Source organism: Aethalodelphis obliquidens, unplaced genomic scaffold (genome assembly GCF_003676395.1).
Source record: "Aethalodelphis obliquidens isolate GAN/ISIS:26980383/991018 unplaced genomic scaffold, ASM367639v1 scaffold102, whole genome shotgun sequence".
NCBI lineage: Eukaryota > Metazoa > Chordata > Mammalia > Artiodactyla > Delphinidae > Aethalodelphis > Aethalodelphis obliquidens.
In genome coordinates, this window is record NW_020838046.1 from 506,038 (window position 1) to 529,286 (window position 23,249).

Here is a 23,249-nt window from a genome sequence, read left to right on the forward strand (position 1 = left end):
TCGTGGACGGGTGCCTGCTGCAGGCCAGGACCTTGACTCAGTGCTGGGTCAGAAGATATGTGTGCTGTGGCCCCACCCGGAGGAGGTCTGGCTGGAGACCTTTCTCTATACCAGGCACCAGCAGCACCCCAAGCACTCCACAATGCTGACAGGGAGAATCTGCTGATGCCCACCGGAAGTCAGGCCCAGCCTTGAGGGGTTGCTGCAGGGAAACAGGGAAGGTCCCACCTAGGGGGAGTCACTTCAGCCACGTGCAGAGGGATGGAGGATTGAAGATGGTGGGAGAGCCTTCCTGCAAGGGGGGCATAGCTGGACAGGTCAGTGGGTCCTAATCACAAAGAGCCTGGACCGTCATTTGGCTGCACCTGAGAGAAACCCAAACAGACTCATGTGATGGAGCAGTCCACAGAGCAGCTTCTTCGGGCACAGCAGGATCCAGGGCCTCACCCACTGAACTCAGGAATGTGCTCGCTTTCCTGGCTCCTTGAGGGACAGGATGGTTCCAACCGTGCCATTCCACTGCTCAGGGACCCAGGGGAAAGAGCTTTCAAGTGCCACAGAAGTTCTAGGATTGCATCTGAGCCCTCTAGTTTGGATCAGGTCCACCCCCGACTCATTCTTGTGGCCAGCAGCAGGGCAAATACGTTGATTGTCTAAGCCTGGTCAGAAACAACCTTCACTGCGAGTAGGAGTGGATACTGGAAACAGTCAGTCCCTAAATGGCTAGGAATGATAATGGAAAAGAGATGATTCCTGGGGATGCAGTGGCTATGGGGTGGGGGGGATCCCTCCCTGGCAGCCCTCCCAGGAGGTGATCACTGGGCTCAGGTGGGCACAGAAGAGCCTATGGGAGGCAGGGCCTGCCCAGCCAGGATCCCGGGGGACCGGCAGGTCCAAATGCCCCTTGCCATTGCAGGTAGGCATGCCCCGGACACTGAGCACCTCCGACATGGTCACTCCAGGCAGCCTCGGCCCACCCCACCCTGAGCCCACGGATGGTGAGCAGGCCGGGCAGCCCCTCCTGGATGGAGCTCCATCCTCAGCCTCCCTGGACACCCTGATCGAGCAGCTGGTGCCCAAAGCTGACTACTACCCTGAGGTGGGTGATCCACCCAGTGGGGAGGAGGGGTAGCAGACTGGGCTCTCTTCCGCCAGGCATGGGGGAGACAGCAGAGCTGGGGCTGGCTGGGCCTGGGGGTGGAGTAGGCTGGGAGGCACGTCCTTCCATGCCCTTGTAATCACATGCTGCCTTTCTCCCGTATCCCCCCAGAAAGCCTACATCTTTACCTTCCTGCTGAGCTCCCGCCTCTTCATCGAGCCCCAGGAGCTCCTGGCCCGGGTCTGCCACTTGTGCATCGAGCAGCAGCAGTTGGACAAGCCAGTGCTGGACAAGGTGAGAGGCGGGGCAGGGCCGGGGGCCTCCGAGTGTACTGGGTCTCCCCTGACATGCACTTGTGAATCAACATCTTGGAGAGGCAGCAATTGCTCCCGTTCTCCTGACAAGGAGCCCACAGGGGTTTCTGACTTGTCTGAAGCCCAGAGCCAGAAGGGACAGAGTCAGAATCTTTAACCCCAGTGCTGTTTTCCAATGCCCGAGGGGAGCCTTGAGCTCACACAGCCCAAACCTGGGCCCCCAGAGCCCCAGGAGTAGATCCCCATCTGTGGCCTGGGATGGCCCTGCCGTGCCTGCTGGTCTCCCTGCCCCCAGCACCCTCTGTTCCACCCTTTCTTCTTCTGCGGGTCCACTGTTGGCTCAGCCTTCCCTCAGTTCCCCATATCCTTTCCTCAGTCCCTCGCCATATCCCATGGGCTACAACTGTCTATTTATACATGTGTCAGTAGGGTTCCGCTGTCCAGTGATAGAAACCCAGTTTCAACTGGCCTAAGGCAAAGGGACTTTACTGGCTCATATAACTGCAAAGTCTCAAGCTACCGCTGGCTCCAGGGACTAAAACACCATTAAAACGTGGTCTTTCTCCCTAAGACCCCTTGCTTTGTTTACCTCTGGCCAGCCTCACTCTGGCTCAGGCAGGTTCTCTGTATGGTGACTGATGGCCTCCGCGGCTCCAGGGTCATGGTCTACCCTTCCCAATCCTGTGGAAAGAGGATCCTGATAAATAAAAGCCCCGATCTCATTGGCTTAGCTTAGGCCACATGCCCCTCTGTGAGCCTATCACAGTGCATGATGGGGGTGTGTCATGCCCTGATTGGCCAGCACTGATCTGGACACACTCCTGGAGCCCTGGGTCAGGATCAGGTGGGAAAGATGGAGAGGGAGACCCCACAGGAAAACAGATGCTGTCACCACAGAAAGGGAGATGGGATGACTGGCAGTTACAAACAAGAGATAACCCCCATTCCAAATGTGTGTCTGTCCCCCTCTGCTTTGCTGTGGTCAGCCCCCATCCCCATGTCCCGTCTCTGTCTCATGGCACAAAGTAGGCACGAGGCCCACCCCGCCTCAGCCATTGCTGCTGCCCCTCGGACAGCCCAGACGCGCAGTAAGTGGCTGAGACAGTGGCTGCTGTGACCCCCACCTCCCAAGCAACCCTCACCAAATGCAGACGACCCTCGGATTGCCTTGCAGGCCCAGGTCCGGAAGTTTGGCCCCAAACTGCTCCAGTTGTTGGCCGAGTGGACAGAGACGTTCCCTCGGGACTTCCAGGAGGAGTCGACCATCAGTCACCTGAAGGATGTGGTGGGCCGCATCGCCCCCTGTGACGAGGTGGGCGAGCCAAGCGGGATTCTCTTCACTTGTCTACACCCTCACACCCCAGATCTGAGCCTGTTCCTGGGATGGCCTCAGGGTCCTCATCTCCCCACACTGCAGCCCCTCTAAAATCAGCCCCTTTCTGCCCCATCAGAGAATCAGGCACTGCAGAGCTGGCAGGGAGAGCAGGCCTCTGGTTCCAGGCCTGGTCTCTTGACCTTTCTCCTGTCCTGCTCTCATCAGTGGCATCAGATGGCAAGTGAAGGGCTCTTGTGGCTGCATGGTCGGGCCATAGGTCAATGACCCGTTAGGCTGGCCTGGCAGAACCCTCTTCCCCAGTAGCTTGGGAGGCAGCCAGTGTATTGGGCATCTGGTGCCTCTGCGCCCCACACCCTGCCCTGCTCTCCCAGCTGCATTACTCTGGGGAAGGCACTTAAAGGTGAAAGAGGAACAAAACTCCCTACTCCCTACCTCCCAGGATTAGGGTGAGAACACTGAGGGGGAGTGCATGTTGCTTGCCTTGGGAGGAGACTGAATGCGGCAAGCTGACAGCTAGTGACATGCCCCACAGTGGGTCTGAACACAGAGCCAGCCAGAGCCAAAGGAGAACTGCCAAGGCAGGTTGGGCACCAGGAAGCTGTAAAGTCCAAGGCTTAACTGAGGCTCAGAAAGGGATGCCCTGCCCTGAGGTCATTTCACATAGCCAGCAAGTTAGTTGTTATGAGAGCTCGGTGAGATGAGGGTCATCTCCTCCTCCTCCTTTGCATCCCCTGATCCATCTGGGGGTTATAACACTTGGCTTAGGTTGCAGCAGAAAGGAGACTCAGGGAAGGCTCAATGATTGGATGGATCAGGAGGATGAAGCAGGAAGGGGAGATGCTGACTGACCGGCTTGGTACATAGTTGGCTACTTTGATGGATGAGTCGAGGGGGAAAGAAAGATGTTTGGGAAGTTGGGTAGGCAGGGAGATTTATGGGCTAAGTGGATGTGGAGAGATTGATGGAAAGAAGTGGAGGAGAAAGGTAGAAATGATAGCTAGATGAGTGGGTAGATGGATGACTAGATGGATGGGAGGGTGAGTGAATGGGTAGGTGGATGGGTGTGTGTGGGTATGGGTGGGTGGGTGAGAACATGGATGGGAAGGTGGGTGGGTGGATGGATGGATGGATGGATGGATGGACGGATGGTGGATGGATGGATGGATGGACGGATGGTGGATGGATGGATGGGTGGGTGAGTGGATGGACGGTGGATGTATGTATGAATGGATGGATGGTGGATTGATGGTGATGGGTGGATGGATGAATGGTGGATGGATGGATGGATGAATGGATGGATGAGGGCAAATGTTAGACTGGAGGGAGGAAGGATAGATAAGTGAATTGATGGATCTGTGGGTGGGTGAATGTATAAAAGGGGAGGTGGGCAGTAACAGATGGGTGGGAAATACATGGTTGCAGGGACGGTAGATGGATGGATGCATGGATGGAGCAGAGGGTATGTAGTGAGATGAGAGCCCAGTCCTCTGCTTTATCTCTCTCCCCTGCCACAGGAGGCCTTCAAGCAGGTGAGGTCTAAGCCATTGACAAGATGGATTATCTGCCCTTATCAGGCCTGCCTCTGCCATTGGCAGAGCAATTTCAGAGGCAGACCCTGCCATTCTGGCCACGGTGGCGTGGGATGGGTGTAAGTCCTGGGCTTGTTTCCTTGAGAAGCAGTGCCTCCTCACTGAGCCCTCAAAAAATCTGTCAAGACTGTGCCGGGAAATCTTTTCTAACTACCCAGTAGATGAAAATAAGATACAGCCAAGACCTATGAATGGGCTATAGAAAGCAGTCATCCACCAGGTGTGGATTTTCAAAGCAGAAATAACTCATTCGGGGCATTTCTCATTCCTTCCCTTGGAATCCAATTAGGTATGCTGAGTGGTGAGAACTGGACCTGGGATTCCCTAGTCTCCATGCCACCCACCCAGGCTCAGGCCAGGGGTGCCCCATGTGTCTTTGTAATCCCCAAGTTGCCCTTCCCCAGAAAGCACCTGCTCCAAGGGGATGTCCTGTAGGTGCTGGTTTCCCTCCCCTGGATGCTGCGGGTGGACTGCAGGCTGCTCCCCTCCCAGCACAGGCACAGTCTCAGCTGGGAAAGGAGCTGGTGAGCCCTGAACCAAACTGATGAGGTAGGGCCCACAGGACTCAGAACATGAGGTCAGGGTCAGACCTTCTGAGCTCAGATCCCAGCTCAGAAACCACAGCTCAGAAACCACAGCTATGGTGTGCTTCCCCTCTCTGAACTTCAGTTTCTTCATCAGTCAAACAGAGAAGATAACTGCTCCCACCACACAGGTCTGCGGCAAAGGCCCTGAAGTCACGTGTGCTCGTATTTCAGCACTTGGTAAATGTGAGCTATGATGAGGAACAAATTCTTTCCGAAGTTCAGGCACATGGGGATTATTTTTAACTTTTTTGAAACTTTTGTTATGGAACATTTCAAACATATACAAACATAGATAATAGTAACCATGAACTCCTGTGTGCTCATAGCCTAGCTTCAACAATTATCAACATTTTGCCAAACTTGTTTCTTCTATCCCCTCACACACTTCCCCTCCCTCCAAATTATGTTTTTAAATCATAGGCATTATATCTTTTGCTCCAAAAACATTTCAGAATCATCTTGTAAAAGATTTCTTACACAGAGATAGGATCAAGATAGGATGATATAAAGTGTTGTGCATAATACAATGAGATGAACACAAGTGTTTTCAGAACTGCGTGTCTTTGGGCAAGTTACTTAACCTCTCTGGACCTTAAATTAATTTCTGTAAGAGGGAAGATGATAAGCCCTCCCTCAAAGGGCTGTGAGGAGAACAATGCTGCTCAGGAACGTGGAGGAGGTGGTACAGGGCCAGGAAGGAGTGGGGCTTCCCCATCAAAGTGGCTGTGAAAGGTGACACCTTTCTCTTTCTTCCTGCCCCCCTGCCATTTCCTGGAAGCCTCATGTCCTCACTGTGCTCCCCACCACCTCTCAGTAACCGGGAACAAGGGGCTGGAGCGGCTCTGGGAAGGCCATTCTCTATGACTGTGGGTTCTGTGCTGCTCCAGTCCACCCTCGGCTCCCATCCTGGTAGGTTGGGCTCAGCAGTTACAGCTCAGGAAGACCAATGCCGAGGCTGAGGGAGACTGGGGGATCACAGGAAGGCATAGAGGGTCACAGCCCTGGTGAGGGAGACAGGACAGGAGGACAGCAGTGCCTTGGCCACACCCACTGGGCTGGCCAGAGGAGGCTGACGGTACGGGCAGCCTTCCTCGCTCTGGCCTTGCTCTCCCACTCACATGGCTGTCTACTACCTCCCGCCAAGGGCAAAGGTGGTGGACAGCTGACTCAGAGAACGAGCTGGCAGTGGGTGCAGAACTCCTACCCGTGCAGGTGGGCTAAGCCCATTGGACATCAGCCTCGGGCTGGCTCAGGTGGGAGCTTTCAGGAACTTCAGAAAACAAGGGCCCGTACTTGTCTGGATGGAAATGGATCCTAATCACGAAACGCTCAGTCCAAGAGAACTTGGAGGCACCTGGAGAGCCATGGCCACCACCCAGGCCACTCTTGGATGGCGACCTCTACACTCACACTCGGCTCCGTGCATGCAGCAGGCAGCTCTGTGAGAATGACAGAGAAAACAGCCCAGTCCCCATCCTTCCAGCTCACGGGCGAGCCACTGGGGGAGAGCTGAGCCATGCTGGGTGCACCCTGGCGCTCGAATGTGGGCTCCTGACAGTGACAAGGAACACACTGGCGTTCTCAGCGGTAGGTCCCTGGGCCTGCCCGGATTCACTGAGATCTCCCAGACGGTGTCCACAAGGTGTAGAAATCAGTGAGAGAATGAGAGGAGGTCAAAGAGAAGGTCAAATACCTTCCCCACATTCAGAGGGGGAACAGAAGATTCAGGAAAAAATCAACACATAAGCTTGAGGTTAACACTAAAGGAAAATTTTTAAATGAATTAGCACACAAGCAATGGCAATTGTTTGAAGTGAATATTGGTTCAATAGAAACAAGTCCTGCTAAATTGTCTGCATATTTTTAAAAATAGGGCCAGTGCCTGGTTCTATCAAACTGTAGCCACAGATGCACTGCATCCTTGACTTCAGTAGAGCTCTGAAGTCTGCCTTGGAGAGGCTGACTGTCTAGAAGCAGGTGAAGGCCAGTTTTATCTAATCAGCAAATATGTGTGGGCCCCTCCTGTTCATGCTGGGGACCAGCAAAGAGTGACCCAGTGTTGCCTTCATGGAGCTGGTACTCCAGTGAGAGGCTTGGACAAGGGCTGTGAAGGAAGGGCATGGAGCTTGGAGGGAGAAGGCTGTACAGGTCCTGCCTGGGTCATGGGGCAGGAGGGACAAGGGGTCAAAGGGATCAGGGAGTGGTCTGTGTCTGGAGCACAGAAAAGAGGAGCAAGGGCTACATGGAGGCCATTGAGCATGCCCAGAGCTGACCTCAGGGCCTCCAAGCCATGTCAGGCTTTTTGTCTTTGCAAAAGCAGGGAGGCAATTTAGGGAAGAAGCGTGGAGTGGTCAAATGTGCATTTTGAACAGAACACTCTTGCTACAGGGTGGAATGGAGAGAGGCTGGCATGAATGCATGCGGCCCACTGAGGAGGCCACTGCAGCCACCAGGGAAATGACTATGGCCTGGACCACATACACTGTGGTGGACGACAAGCATGGAAATGGAAGAAAGCAAAATCAAGAGGGTTGGTGATGGCCTGGAGGGCCTGAGGGAGAAGGTGGTTTGCGGATGGCTCCACCTCCAGGTGCCTGATGCCAGTGCTCCGTTCAGCGGACAGGGATGCAGGTGGAAGAGGCAGCCCTGGGGAGGAGAGCATGACTTCTTGCATGCACCAGGTCCAGGTGGCCCCTTGCCCACATGGCTCTGGAGATCAGAGGAGAAGGTTGTCTGCACACGAATACTAAACGACACTCTGCACATGAACCAGAAAACCCAGGAATGAAGTACAGAGGATGGTGAAGAGAGGAATAGACAGAGGCAGGAGGAACCCAGCATGCAATCACAGTGCAGACAGACAAGCCTACAAACAGCCCAAGGCAGGAGAAACTGGGGAGCTGAGGCAGATGCTGCCTGAGAAACAGCCCCTGGCTTTCATGACAGGAGGTCCTTGGTGCCAGTGAGAGTTAGTCTGGTGACAGGAGAGGAGGCAGATGGGATGGTGGAGGGTTGAGTGGGAAATGCGGGATCTCAACAGCCAGTGTAGCCATCTCTGGGCTGGGTAGCAGAGAGAGGTGGGGGGCTGGTGGAGGTGTTGGGAATCACCAGTGACTGTGTCACCGGGGCTGGCTCTGACTGGACCTAACTCACCATCTTCCTGGCACTCAAATGAAGACCTGGGAGGCAGCATGTGTGCTGACCACACTTTTGGATACAGCAAAGCTGAGACGGGTTGTTCCTTCCACTGGCGACAAAGGGAAGACCTGGACCTCAGTTTACCCACACACTGCCCAGCTAACCCATGGGTGCCTTCTGGGTCTGCCCCCCACGGCTCTGGGAGTTAGGGTTAGTGTTAGGGTTTGGGCTTGGGTTCGGGTTTCCTGTGTCCTGAGGGCTCTACCACAGCTGCCCTGGCCACTCCACAGAGAAGCACTTTCATAAGGGGCTGGGATGCCACCTCCATCACCAGAGCTCTGGGCACCAACAATGCTGGACCTCAGTGCTCCTTTGAGCCCCATCAGAGACTTGAGGAAACACTGAGGTCCCCCAGGCAAGCCCTACACCCTACGCCCCACCTGCAAAATGCCTCTGGGTTTGTGTGCATGAAGAATGTGCACTTTTTCTGTCTGAAATTACCTGGCAGTACTGACTATCCACAACCTTCTTCTGAGGCCTCTGGGACCAGGCGCCGCTGGGAACCTGTCTTCCTGACACCTTGTTGTTGGCAGGAGTCCAGGCCCCAGATGCCCACTGCCACTCCCAGGCCAGCTCCTGGCTCAAGGGGGTTGAATCCACCTCTGGGGGAGCCATTTGCTGACCAGTCGGGGGCCTGTTCTGTGGGCTACTGACCAAACCTTTGGGAATGTGTGGACCACTTGCTCAGTAAACCCAGCTAGTCTGATGCACCTTCCTTGGAAATAGGGGTCTCCGAGGGGCAATAATCAGTTTCCCCATGGGGTGGGAGGGTGGTCCCTGCACCAAGCCCAGCATCTGAGCTGCATGGTGAGGGGCTCTGTCAGTACAGTAAATGCTTATCAAGTGTCCACTGCATGCCCAGAGCTATGACACAGAGAGGTTAACGCAGACTTCCCTGCCCCTGCCGAGCTGTCATTCTGCAGGGGAGTAAACAACCCCAATCGTCTCTTGCAGTGGTCCCATAAGGAAGTCACACAGGGTGAGCTGGAGACAGAGTGCCAGGGGCAGAGGATGAACAGCAAGGCTGGTCAGGGAAAGCCTCTCTAAGCTAGGCCTGGGAGACAGGAGGGGACCCCCACTGAAGCCAAGCAAAAGACTAGCACCCAGGGCAGGGCCCATTCCACAACTCCCTCCTCTATCCCTCCACCCCCTGGCAGTCCCCACCCCATGCTGCCCCTCTCCCCAGACAGCTGGGGGGGCTTGCACCCAGCCACTCTCCCTAATGTGTGCTCTTCTTGGCTCCCACTGGTGATCCTGCAGCCTTCTCCCCAGCCAGCCTTGACTGTAGGCCCCAAACCCAGCCTGCCCTGGATTGGGTCCTATTTCAGGATGGGGGAGGTGCAGGCACACCTAGGAGCAGCCCATCCCTGACAGCTGGGGAGCCTGCCTGCCTCACCTATTAGATATGCAGAGACAGGTTTCCAGGCCTGAGCACCCTCTCTCTACCCTCCTCCAGGCATACCGAAAGAGGATGCATCAGCTCCTGCAGGCTCTGCACCAGAAGCTGGCGGCTCTGGGCCAGGGGCCGGAAAGCCTGCTGGGCACTGACAAGCCCATCTCCTACAGGAACAAGCCTCCAGCCTCTATCCACAGGGAGCTCCTCAGCATCTGCAGTGACCCCTACACACTGGCTCAGCAGCTGACCCACATAGAGCTGGTGAGCAGGCCCACACCGCCCTCCACTCAGACCCAGAGCCTGGAACACTGAAAATAGCCGGCCACCCCCCAACTCCCCGTCTTGTACCCCACCTGGTCTCAGCCTAACCCAGGGCCTGAGCGCATCACATCAGGGCCACCCAGGCATCTCCAGAGGACCCTGACTCTGGAGCAGTCTCTCACCACACCTGGGGCGAGGAACAGGAAGGCTGGAGGTACCAACCCTGCCCAACTTTGACCTCTGGCCTGCCTGAGAGTCCAGGCCTGGGACAGAGGAACTAGGTTCAGATCCTGGCTCTGACACCACCTGATGTGTGATCCTCCCACATCCAAGGCCTTCCCCACCCGGGCCTCGGTTTTCCCCATCCAGGACTCACACAGTCACACTGTACCCACCCCAGCTTTCCAGAGAAGCGCAGACAGGCCTTCCTGTGTGGGAAAGGGATGCCCTGGCCTAACCTCCAGTATATTGGGCTCTTTGTACATGCAGAGGCCAAAGGGGCCTGCCCCAGAGAGAAGGGAAGCTGGGGAGTAGGGTTCTTTTCTTTTAAACCTCCATCGTTTATGGCACCCTTACTGGTTTCCAGGCATTATATTCAAGAGTTACGTGCACTATCTCATCTTCCCACCACCTTACCAGATAGGTGCTATTATTATTGTCTTTTCACAGTTGAGGAAGCTAAAGCCAGAGTGTTTAAGTGACTTGCCAGAAGTCACACAGCAGAAGGGACAGAGCCAGGATTCAATTCTGACCCAGACCCCATGCTCTTAGCCATCAGGCCTACCCTGGAGGGAGCAGGTCATTTCAATTACCCGATTCCGAGCCTGGTTTCCTAGGTATCACACCCTACAAGCACTCCCTATGGAGACATTGACCCCTGCCCCCATGAAATACAGCAGCCCCTGAGCATGGGAAAGGAGGGGCTGCCCCCTTCAAGATGGTGCTAAGCTCTGTGACAACCCAGAACAGGGCTGTAGAGGCCCGGTGAGAAGGGCAGCTGGGCCCATGCCAGGCCCCCAGGGAGCATCCCTTCCCCATACATTTCCCATTTTCCCAACTCCTTTTCTGTCTCTGGTGCAGGAACGGCTACAACACATTGGACCTGAGGAATTTGTCCAGGCTTTTGTGAACAAGGACCCTCTGGCCAGCACAAAGGTAGAAGGCCCTTGGACGGACTGTCCCAGCAGTGACCCCTACTCACCGGTCCCTCTGGGGGATCCCCGGAGCATCAGCTGAGCCAGCTTCGGAGGGACCAAGGGCAGATGGGCTTGGAGGGGTCGTGCCCACTCCACCCATGCCCCTAGCCCAAGGCCATCACACCCCAGCAGCCCTGAGTCCTGGGGAAGCCTGGGAGGGCAGGATGAGCCTGGCCGGGTCACCCACCCAGCGAGGGCGGAGTGGCGGTCGAGGAGCAGGAGCCCTGGGTGGGTTAGAGGGTAGAGGTTCGCACGGGGCCCGCTCCAAGACCCCATGTGCCCTCCCGGTGCTTTGCGGTGGGCGCTGATGCCCTCTAGCGGCCACCCGGGGTAACGCGGGCTGGTGCCAGCTGCTCAGGGAAGTTAAGGGCATGCTCTTCCCTCTGAAGGTGGAATTTCAGAGCCTGCCCCTCTCTCTCAGAGCCCAACCAGCAGTTAGCCTGGTGCTTATCAAGGAGTTAAATCCGAACCAGAACTGGAAATATCCTGTCTTCTGCCCTGGCACCTAATAAAAGAAGAGAAACCTGAATATGCAATTGCATTTCACCTCTCGGATAAGCAAAGATTAAACATTATGGGTGTGTATGTGCAGGGAAAGGGACCGTCTCATACACGGCTGGTAAGGGGTAAAATTGGCACAGCCACTTTGGAGAGCAGCATGCCAATAGCATCAACACTTGAAATATACACTCTGGACCCCAACTTTCCACACCTAACAATTTACCCTGCAGATATACACACACATGTACACAAAGATGTATGCACAAAGATATTTGGGATATCTTTCTGTGCTTTATGACCAAAGGCTGGAAGCAAACTACCTTACCATCCACAGGGACTTGATTAAACATTATAATACATCCATACATAGAATGCTATGCAACTATTAGAATAAGAGTGACTGGAAGAATGGAATAATCACCAAAGGTCCATTGTTGAGAAAAGAAAGTAAAGTGAAGAGCAGTGGCAAAGAGTATGTGACCATCTGTGTAACAACAACAGGTAGGAGGGTGCATGATACATATCCCCTTGCACATGCGTGTGGACAATCTCTAGGAATACTGGTTACTCTGGGGAGCCCAGCATGGAGCTGGGAGAAGAGTGGAAAGGAGGCTTTGCTACTCTTATTGAGTTGTTTGTTGTTCTGTTTTGTTTTGTTTGGGGGTTTGGCCCTTTCCAAGTATTATTTTTTATTGTGAAATACATCAAGATTGCACGTGACATTTCTTTACCCACTCTACTGTAGATGAACATTTTTGTGTTGCTTCCAGACTCTTGGCTATTGTAGATATTGCTTCTATGAACATTCTTACACATTTCTAATGTATGTGGGTACATTTTTTCTAGGGCACCAGTTCTCAAATGTTTTGGTCTCAAGATGCCTTTTTCACTCTTAAAAATTATGGAGGACCCCAAAGAACTTTTGATTATGTACTAATAATATCTACCGGTATTTATTCTATTAACCATTAAAGCCAATAACTTTTTAAAATATTTATTTATTCAAAAATCATAACTCATTATATGTTAATGTAAGTTTTATGAACAATAACTCTATTTTCCAAAATAAAAAAAAATTAATGAGAAGAGTGATATTGTTTTACAGTATTTTTACAAATCTCTTTAATGACTGACAATAGAAGGCAGTTGAATTCTCTTAATCTACTTCTGCATTCAATCTCTTGACCTAACATTATTTGAGTTGAAAATCCATCCTCACACAAATATGTAGTTGGAAAAGAGAGGCATATATTACAGCCTTTTCAGATAATTGTGAATATTCTTCTTTGATAGTACACTAAAACTCAACAAGGGGTAATTTTTTAAGATCAGCTGCAATTTGGAATCTGAAAATAAACTCTATCACTTTAAAATTCATTGGTCCATCTTGCATCTTGAATGGATCTTTTTGCCCATGCAGGATTTTGTGACATATATTGTCCATTTGGAAAATATGGGTTCACTGAATCAAGCAGACCTTCTGAATGTTGGCATGTTTCATTATATGATATTTTAAAATGATATTCATTATATATATTCACTACTGATATCACCCAAAAAGTTCTTAAGTATTGGGAAGCTGTCACGCTCCACAGGCAGATACATGTTTTATAAGTTCCCAATTTTCTCTTGAAAACTTGAATTTTATCCTTGGCAACGAATACTATCAGTTGTTTTCCTTGAAGTTACAGGCTCATTTTGTTGATTTTCAAGGAAATATCAACCAAATACTGAAGTCTGAGTAACCATAATGGGTCAGTCCTTCTTTCAGGTAAAAATAGTGCTCCATGAGTAAAGTTCAGCTCACAAGTCAGTCACACCAGTGCTTTTCCGCAAGACCACCATCAAAACTCTGTGTGCAGCAGAAGTGCCTATGTCTACAGTCCTCCCTTCGTATCTGTAGGTTCTGCAACTGCAGATTCCACCAGCCTCAGATCAAAAATATTAGAAAAAATTAAAACTCCAGAAAGTTCTAAATAGCAATACTTGAATTTACTGCTCACCCAAGCAACTATTTACATAGTATTTACATTGTATTAGGTATTATAAGTAATCTAGAGATGATTTGAAGTACGCGGGAGGATGTGCATAGGTTTATGCAAATACTACGCCATTTTACATATGGAACTTGAGCATCCTCTGATTTTGGTATCTGAGGGGGGAGGTGGAACCATTCCCACCCCAAAGATACCGAGGGACAACTGCACTCCCATTTTGTCACATAGAACATGAAAAAGACATGTACTCAAGGGTTGAGATTTAATAAAACTGAAAAGTTTTTTGTCCTCCAGGACACTCTTAGTCACACTCACTTTTTTTCTTTTACTGTGAGTGTGTGGTAGTGAAGAACATGATGGCCACTGGTGTCATTTGGTGACTCTGTCTCGATTCAGGCAGCAATTTTACCCATCATTCTACTATGCATTGGTACAAATGTCAACATGGTGAAAGGCAATAATCTATGAATATGAAATTAGGTTTGCCCTTGTGGACCCCCTGAAACGGTCTCAGGGACCCCCAGGAGTCCATGGACAACACTTTGAGATGTTGCTCTAATATATACCTACGAAGGGAATCACTGTGTCCGTCACAGGGTGGGCATATGATTAACCTTACCAGATGATGCCAGGTGAGGCTGTATCCATTTACACTGCCAGCAGGGAGTTATTCTTGCTCCACAGCCTCACTGACGCTTGAAATTGTCAGGCTTTTTAATTTTTGTGAAACTGTTAAATGGAGCATCTTTTCATGTGTTTTGGACATTCTTGTTTTCTCGTCTATGAAATGCCTGTCCCTGATTTTTGTTTGGTTTTCTATTGGTGATTTGTCTTTTTCTTAAGGATTTTTAAGAGTTTTGAGTGAGTTTTTAAAATGTGTACTAGTTAATTATCCCTTGTCAGTTAGATGTACTGCAAATTTTCTTCTCCTAGTTGGTTTCTTTGCTTTTCATTCTCATTATTGTGTCTTTTAACGAACAAGTATTCTTAATTTCCTCCTTATAAGGAATTTACCTTTCTGGATTATTTTTGCCTCCATATTTTGAAGCTATGCTATTAGGTGCAGACAAATTTAGACTCATGACATATTCTCAATAAATCAAAACTTTTATCTTTATGCAGTTACCCTTTAAACTCTCTTAATGCTTCTTGCCTTGGAGTCCTTTTTTGCCTTAAAGTCTATTTTGTCTAATACTAATATAGCTATGTGATGATAAATATCACATAAATATTTATCACGTGTATTTTTCAATTTTTTTACTTATATCCTTGGGTTTGGGGTGTACCTCTTGAAAATAGCAGAAGGCTGGATTTTTAAAATTACAGTGACTGGTCTATATCAGGGTAATTACTGCTCTAGATGGATTTGTTTTTACTGTCTTCTGTTGTACCTTGTCTTCTTTACCTCTTGTGCTTCTTTTTTTCCTTCTTTCTTTACTTCCTTTGGATTCTCTGGAATTGTAGTACATTTATACAGTGGAATAGTCTACATCAATTTTTAAAATTATGTTTCCAAAGAATATTTTATAGCACATGAAAGGGTTCATGTAGAAAAATGTGGGAATATATATAGAATATAGAGATAGAGATAGAAACATACGTACACACATACATACATAAACACATATGGTTGGTCCTCATTATTCACCTTTATATCCTATAGTCGTTGTGAACACTGAATTAGCAAATACTGAGCCATTACTCCCGGGGAAAACATAGGGTTAGGTTCCTTGCAAGCCTTTCATCACAACATTTTCATCAACCTGTCAATATATAACCTTGATTTATGTGTGTTTCTGTTTAATAAGACCTTATTTAATATATGTTGTTGATTCAATAACATTGAACTCATGGCCAACAGCACTGTGACTCACGTCTGAATGAAGCTTATCTAACACATTTTTTTCCTTAGGGCACGTCACAACCTTCATGTGCTTAGGAACACAAGACAGCATGGCAGCGCTGTGCTTGGGACCACTTTAAACAGTGAAATCACCAAGAAAAAGCACAAAAGTGCCAAAAAAAAAAAAAAGACACTAAATAGACTACAAAAAGGACACTTGTTTACAGTATGGGAGCTGAAACCAGAAGTCAGGGCATCAGCTCAACCTCAGCTGGGAACACACAGGTGCATTGGGTGACTCAAATGTTTTGCCACTCTGCACATGTCCACAAATGACCAAGAAGTGACATGAGTGTTATTTGGGGGGGTTACAAATGAAATTTTAGGAAGTAGATTCGCAAACACAAAATCTGTGAATAATGAGGATTAGTTATGTGTGTGGGTATATGATATATATATATCATATTAAGTTACGTCTTTAAGTGTATAGAAAAAAAGACTAGAAGGATACATGTCAAATCATGTATTTTTGGATGGTTTTGAGATATTTGTGGATGGTTTTGAGGTTGCGACATTTCCCAGATTGTCTATAATGATCATGGCTGACTTCAAAAAGTTATTCGTGTTCAAAAAGTTATTGACAAAAAGCCTGAGCATGGTCCTTGTGTCTTTCCTAGCCTTGTTTCAGTGACAAGACTAACAACCTGGAAGCTTACGTGAAATGGTTCAACAGATTGTGCTACCTTGTGGCTACTGAGATCTGCATGGTGCGTAGGAAGCCAGGGCCTGACCTGGCATGGCCAAAGGTGGCCAGGGCTTGAGAGGAGCCTTCTTGGGAGGGAACCAGAAGAGCATCATGAGCCTGTCTCCAAGCCCAGGGCCAGGCTGGGCACGCTCTGGGACACCGGGTGTCACCCAGCTTGCCTGTAGTGATATCTCCCCTCTGGGTAGAGCCTGGCAAACCCCCGTCTTAGCTGCCAGGTCAGTGATGCGGTGGATCCTGGCGTGCCAGTGGATCCTGCCTGGCGTGGATCCACCTGCCAGTCACAGAGGGTGTCAGAGAGATGCTTGCTGAGGGAGAGGGGGGCGGACTCTGCTTCTTCCACCTGTTCCTGGGGCGGACTGGTCTGGCCTGCAGACAAATTCCATTTGGCTCACTCAGGACTTAGAGGTAGAAATAATCTAACCTTTAAGAAGTGGGAGATTGCACTTTAAAGTCCAGGTCTCTGGCTTCTCCTGGAAAGCAGGAAGACCAGGAAACACTGAGCTGGACATGCTCGCCACCAGGTCTCAGCCCCGCCAAGCCAGACCCTGCCCACCCTCTTCCCTTCCTATGGCAGTGGAACCCTCTCCCAAGCCCATTCTCCCACTGTCAGGTGAAGCCCAAGGTCCCCCGTCTCAGGGGAAGATTGGAGGCAGCATATGTGCCAGGGTGGGCTCTCTGGAAGCAGACACTGAGACAGAGCTTGGGGCATAAGGTGTTTATGAGGGGTCTGCGACCGAGAAAGGAGAAGCTTATCTGTGATACCTCAGCCTGAGACAGTGCTTCCTGTCAGAGTGCCCACATCCACCCTAGTAGTTGGCCCTGATCCCCCACCTTGCTCGGTCACCATCACCATCCCCGTGTGGGCTGTCCCATGAAAGGGCAGGACCTCAAGCGGGCAGCTCTCGGAAGGGGTTTTGGATGCACAGCTCCTCAGACACCACAGCAAGCTTCTTGGCAGCAGTAAGGACCACTTCTGCAATTATGGGAGGAGGGCAATCTACGTGGAAAGAACACTGTAGGGTTCCTTGGGCCTTGCCTGCTTCTGACACCGCATCACTGGCCTGGCAGCTAAGACGGGGGTTTGCCTGAGTGAAGCCTGGACAGAGCCCACCCCAGAGTCAGGCAGCGCTTCAGCCTGGGAGAGGACACAGTTTGGTTCTGACCCATCAGAGAGATCAAAGTCTCACGCACTCGACTCGAGCTGCGGTTGAAATCACAGTCAGTTGACAGAAAGCATTGGTGGGGCTGCTAGGGGACAGAGCCTCGGGGTCACCGTGGGGTCCCCGCACCCCGTGTGAAGTGGAGAAGTTTGGTGCTGGGAAGAGAGGTGAGGGAGTCATGTTTTCTGCTTCTAGGTGTAGGGGTGCTGGAGCTAGGCCTGAGAGGGCAGGAGGACATGTGGGGGCCCCCAGCACCTCCCATGCTGCAGGTGGCTCCTGTGTGGCAACAGGAGTCCCGCCAGCCCCCATCCGGCCCTCCATGGCAATGAGCTCTGTGCTAGCTCCACCCAGGGTGCACTGAGAGCCTCAGTCCCTGGGCTACAAATTGCTTTGTCATCAAGCATCTCAGCTGTGAAATGGGCTTAAAGAAGATTAATGAGGGATAGGACAGGTAAGCAGGGTGTGTGGTCAGGGCAGGGTGGGGACACCTCATCACTGAGGCTCATATGCCCTGTCCCCAGCCGTCCAAGAAGAAACAGAGGGCCCAGGTGATTGAGTTCTTCATCGACGTAGCCCGTGAGTGCTTCAACATCGGCAACTTCAACTCCCTAATGGCCATAATCTGTGAGTGGGCCTGGAGCCCCCGGTGCAAGTGCTCCCAGAGAGGGTGGAGTGGGCACACCCAGGCAGGTGGGGTGCAAGCCACCTGAGCAGGGGGTGGGTGCAGGCTGGGCCCATGTTCCCCCCACCCCACCCCAAAGGTCCTGGGGAGGCGCCCCTTTTGAGGCAAGCCCAGGGCTTTCAGGGTGCTTGATGAGAGCTTGGCAGTGTGTCCCCAGACCCAGGGAAAGCAGGGGCCCAAAGCAGGCCCCTGGTCACAGTATAGGGCCAGTGTGGGACAGGGACTGGGACAGGGGCCCTGCACATACAGAAGCCAGGCCTACCTGTACACAGTGTCCATTAGCACCCACCCACCCTCCATCTGGCAGGCTGAGGCTCCACAAACATCAGCCCTGGTCAGGGTGCAGCCTGAGGGGCTAGGCCAGCTGGGGGCCTCACAGAGGGACTGTGCAGCTCAGAACAGTCCTCCCAGCCTGGCCCTGCCCCCAGCTCAGCCTTCCCTCTTTCAGCTGGCATGAACATGAGCCCTGTCTCAAGACTGAAGAAGACCTGGGCCAAAGTGAAGACAGCCAAGTTTTTCATCCTCGAGGTAAGCAAGGCTGCTGGGCTGCTGGGTGCCACCAGCCATCCCCAGGACACAGTTGCCCAAATGCCTCCCTATCTCCTTCCAGCACCAGATGGACCCAACAGGGAATTTCTGCAACTATAGAACAGCCCTGCGCGGGGCAGCCCACCGCTCCCTGACCGCCCACAGCAGCCAAGAGAAGGTAGGTCAGAGGCTTGCCCAGCCCTCAGAGCCCCTCCCTGCTCCAGACCACCTAGGCCCAGGTGGGGTGGTGACTTGAAGGTCATCTGGTCCAATCCCCTGCCCTTCTGCAGCATCTATAATAAGAGAGTCGTGTCACCTTGCTCGCATGCTTCCAGTATAGGGAACTCACCACCTCCCCAAACAGATCAACCCACCCCCCAGCAGCTCTAACTGGTAGCAAGTGCTGCCTTGTGGGGTTGTGTCAGCCACCTGGGGCTGTCCTCTCCAGAGGACCACACAGAGTAAGGCCATTCCCTCTTCCAGCCACCAGTCCTTCTGAGCCCCAGGCCCCGCCTCCCTCTCTCCTCCTGAGTCAGCAGCCCCAGGCCTGCCCTGCCATGCTGTGGTCTCCAGTTCCCTCCCTTCTTGGGTCCCTTTGTTCTCTGAACAGCTCCATTTGTCAGGGTCCCTCTGTTTCAGATCAAATTGTGGTTCCAAGTACATAGGATCTTACACCTCCTTATCCTAAAGGCAATACCTTCATTGATGTGGCCTCAGATCACATTTATGTTTTTGGAAATGACTAAACCAAAATTCTGTGGCTTCTTGCCACAGAATTGCATTTTCACAGATCTTGTTCTTATACATTTGCATTTGGAGGGCATTTGGTCATCCTGATCAATTTTGTTTCTCCTCCAAATTCTCCTAGTGGCCTCTGATACAAGAAACCATCCCAGGTCCTGGGATTGCCATGATCCGCCAGCTTAAAACCTGTCACCAGCTTGATGATTAGAGTCGTTCATCTCCATGGGGAGAAAACAGCAAGACTTGCTGTGCCTTTTCAGTCTGGTCTCTTGCAGGAACATTGGTGGAATCAGGGCCCCACCATAGTTTGTGGAAGTTGCTTCCAGCTCACGGGATAATAGAACCAGTTGCTGTTCTTGAAATTCGAAGTGACTCTGTGATCGTATTGGATGCATATGTGGTCGGGTTTGGGGAGCAGGCTGAGATATGCATGCTCGTGCAACCCACCAGGCCTTCCCAGCCTCCTCCCCGCAGAGCACAGATTATGCGCAGACCCAGGCCACACTGTTGGCCATGTCCTGTCCAGCTGACCCTTCCTGTTCAGGCTGTCAGCACTTCAGCAATGCTGGGTTCCGGGGAGCCTGGTGCAGGGGTGCAGCACTCAGCAAGGCATGTCCTCAAGTCCCAGGGCAGGTGAGCCTGTCCCCCGGGAGCCAGGAAGCTGGAAAACCAGGGCAGCAGGGGTACTCTCGCTTCACTGAGCACCCACCGCATGAGGGCCACTTGACCACCATCTCCCAATTTAATTCTGACAACTATTCCATGGGGTAGACTTCAGCATTGCCACTTTCTGCATTAGAAGACTGATTCTCAGAGAGGAGCCCTCACTAGCCAAGTCACTCAGCAAGTAGGCAACAGAGCCAGGAATCAGACTCTAAGTCTCCCAGTCTTTTCTACCTTCCGTCCTCGGGGCACAGGTACCATGTGGCAGTCACAGGGGTACTGGTTTCTGGCCCAGGAGTTGGACTGTGGGTGGGGGTGCCTAGAGGAGGCTGCAGCCTTTGGACTGAGGTGTCAGTCACAGCACTGGTGCTCTACACTCTTTTCCTTCTACCCTGAAAGCAGAGTGAACAGACTGGGACTTTGTGCTCCCGCTCTCTGCACCCCTTCTAGCTCTGGGGTGCTGGGACGCTGTGCATTTAGGTCTGGAGCTATAGGTGGGAGACTGACAGAGCTGTGCACTTAGTTTCACTGCATTCTCCTCTAACTTCCAGGGAGTTATGGACCATGGGCTAGACCCACAGAAGCTCCTTCATGAATGGATGGAAGGTTGGAGGATGGATGGACGGATGGATGGATGGATGGAAGAATGGATGGAAGGAAGGATAGATAGATGGATGGAAGTGTGCAAGGAAGGGAGGAAGGAAAGATAGAAGAATGGAAGGCTGGAGGTTGGAAGGAAGAAAAAAGGGAGGGAGGGTGAGAGGGAAGGAAAGAGGGAGGAAATGAAGTAGGGAAGGAGGGAAAGAAGCTTGCAGATGCTCTCGCAGTTTCCCAGTGCCCCCAGCTGAAACTTTGAGGCCAGGAGGTCACTTTGTGTTTTCTTCCTGCCTATGGCTGGCTCCTGTCTGCCCCTCACTCTCCCCTAGTCTCTGTGACAAAGCACCCTCCACACAGGCTTCTCTGGGTGCCCTCCAGGTTGAGCTGGGTTCTGATGGAAATGCTCAGGTCCAGAAAACAATGGCCCAGGTTTACAGTCATGTGGACAGACAGAAGTGGTGAAAAATTCTCACACATGGGAAATGCTGCCACCCAGAGGACCACTTCAATGGCCCTGCCACCAGGAAACCTGCACCAGGCCCATGAGGAGCCGTCTCTGTCCCCAGAGTCCCACAGCCCTTAATCCCCACCCTTGCCCGTCTCAGTGGGTCTCCCCATTCCAACTCAATTCAGCCATCATGCACAAGAACTGGACCAGGGACTCAGCACCAGTGTGGGTGGTGGGAGATGGATAGAGACCACCCTCCCTCTTGGCACAGTGAGGAAGAAGACAGGACAGGGGCTCTGGAGCAGAGTCCTAGTCCTGCATCCACTACTTACTGTTGTGTGAGCTTCTATGAGTTACTTAACCTGTCTGAGTCTCAGCTTCCTCATCTGTGAGGTGGGGTCATAAAAGCCCTATTTCACAGGACAGTGATGAGGATGAAACATGATCTCATGTGTATATACCTCAGCACAGTGAAGCACTCAGGCCCACCACCAATGCCCCGGTGACAAGGGCGTAAGTGGAGACACTCTTTGAGAGCACAGCAAGGGACTAAAGCCAGCGTGGGGGAAGCCAAGATGAGGCTTCCTTGTTTTGTAGATTGTTCCCTTGACTGTCTCCCACTATACTGGGATCAGGAATGAATGTGTGTGACACACTCTCACTGTCCCCCAAGCCCCGGCACCTAGCATAGAGAAGACATGAGCAAATGTTTGTGGAAGTGACATAAATCTAGGGTGACCAGTTCATCCCAGTTTGCCTAGGACTGCCCCAGGTTTAGTATCACAAGTCCTGCATCCCAGGAAACCCCTCAGTTGTGGACAAACCCTGCTAAACCTGGCTCTGGTCCTGGCCCTGGTGATCACTAGCTGGACCTTGTGCCAGGCCCTACCACTCTATGGACCTTGGTTTCCCCATCTGCCCCGCCCAGCTGAGCCATCCATGCTTCTATGCTGTGCCGAGTGGTCAGTGCCCAGGTCCTCACATCAAAGCCCTTGTCAGCTTGGTTGGGGAATGACCTAGGCAGTCCCTGAGCCAGAAGTGTCAGGGCCTGGTGCCCGGGCCTAAGGGTGATGGGCTGGAAGCCGGCACTAGCTGGCCTGGCCACATGTGCCCAGCTCTGGAGCCTAAGGGCAGAGCAGATGTGTTAGTTTCCTGGGCTGACATAACAAAGCACATAAACTAGGTAGCTTAGAACAGCAGAAATGTATTCTCTTACAGTTCTGGAGGCCAGAGGCCAAAATCAAGGTTGGAAGGGCCATGCTCCCTCCAAAGGCTCTAGGGGAGGATTCTTCTTTGCCTCTTTCAGCTTCTGATGGCCATAGGCACTCCTTGGCTAGTGGCTGCATCATTCCCATCTATGTCTCTGTTGTCACATGACTACCTTCCCTGTGTGTGTCCAAATTTCCCTCTTTTTATAAAAATACCAGCCCACCTAATCCATGTGACCTCATCTCCATTTGATTCCATCCATAGCAAAGACTCTATCTCCAAATAAGTTCCCATTCATAGGCACTGGGGGGTTTAGGACATGAACATAACTTTTTTTCTCTCTATTTTTGGCTGCATTGAGTCTTCGTTGCTGCGCACGGGCTTCCTCTAGTTGTGGCAAGTGGGGGCTACTCTTCGTTGTGGTGCGCGGGCTTCTCTTGTGGTGGAGCATGGGCTCTAGGCCCGTGGGCTTCAGTAGTTGTAGCAGTTGGCTTCAGTAGGCTTCAGCAGTTGTGGCTTGCAGACTCTAGAGCATAGGCTCAGTAGTTTTGGCACAAGGGCTTAGTTGCTCCGTGTCATGTGGGATCTTCCCGGACCAGGGATCGAACCTGTGTCCCCTGCATTGGCAGGTGGATTCTTAACCACTGCACCACCAGGGAAGTCCTTGAACATAACTTTCTGAGGGACACAGTTCAACCCACAACACAAGGTAGACCCAGCTGGTTCCCCAAGAGTAGTCTGAGCTGTCACCAGTTGGACTCCTTTCTCTAGGGGTTAGCAGGTATGGAACAAGGAGGGAGAAACAAGACATCTGACAGTGAAACACAGAGACCCCATCCTTCTCAGGCTGAGCACATAAGCCTGTCCCTTCAGGAACCAGAGTAGGGATGCTTTCAGCCTTACCATAGTGCAGCAGCATCAGATCTTTAGCATCAAGAAAGACATAGAATGGCAAATTGTTAAATGTATATTTTTAAAAGAGGCCACAGAATTTCACAGCAGATAATTCACATTCCATTAGCATATTTTTTGATTCATAAAACCAAAACTTAAAAAAAATATTTTTCTATTTCAGTATATTTATTCTTTTCTAAAATTTTTATTTTATATTTAAGTGTGCTCGGCACACTCCATT

The 23,249-nt window shown here is 51.4% G+C and overlaps 1 protein-coding gene across 3 annotated transcripts in view; it reads left to right on the forward strand.

Annotated features, from left to right (window-relative positions):
- The first annotated feature begins 922 nt into the window (after window positions 1-922).
- The window catches only part of RASGEF1C (RasGEF domain family member 1C), a 32,113-nt gene continuing 9,786 nt past the window's right edge, over window positions 923-23,249 (forward strand). The window contains exons 1-10 of one of the 3 annotated variants that reach the window (XM_027096423.1): window positions 923-1,099; window positions 1,271-1,393; window positions 2,588-2,725; window positions 3,418-3,420; window positions 9,580-9,780; window positions 10,861-10,935; window positions 15,995-16,084; window positions 17,765-17,867; window positions 18,374-18,453; window positions 18,536-18,631. In XM_027096423.1, the coding sequence (XP_026952224.1) occupies window positions 923-1,099; window positions 1,271-1,393; window positions 2,588-2,725; window positions 3,418-3,420; window positions 9,580-9,780; window positions 10,861-10,935; window positions 15,995-16,084; window positions 17,765-17,867; window positions 18,374-18,453; window positions 18,536-18,631 (1,086 nt within the window). The remainder of the gene's footprint in view (window positions 1,100-1,270; window positions 1,394-2,587; window positions 2,726-3,417; window positions 3,421-9,579; window positions 9,781-10,860; window positions 10,936-15,994; window positions 16,085-17,764; window positions 17,868-18,373; window positions 18,454-18,535; window positions 18,632-23,249) is intronic. The other 2 variants (XM_027096422.1, XM_027096426.1) reach the window with 2 other exon arrangements.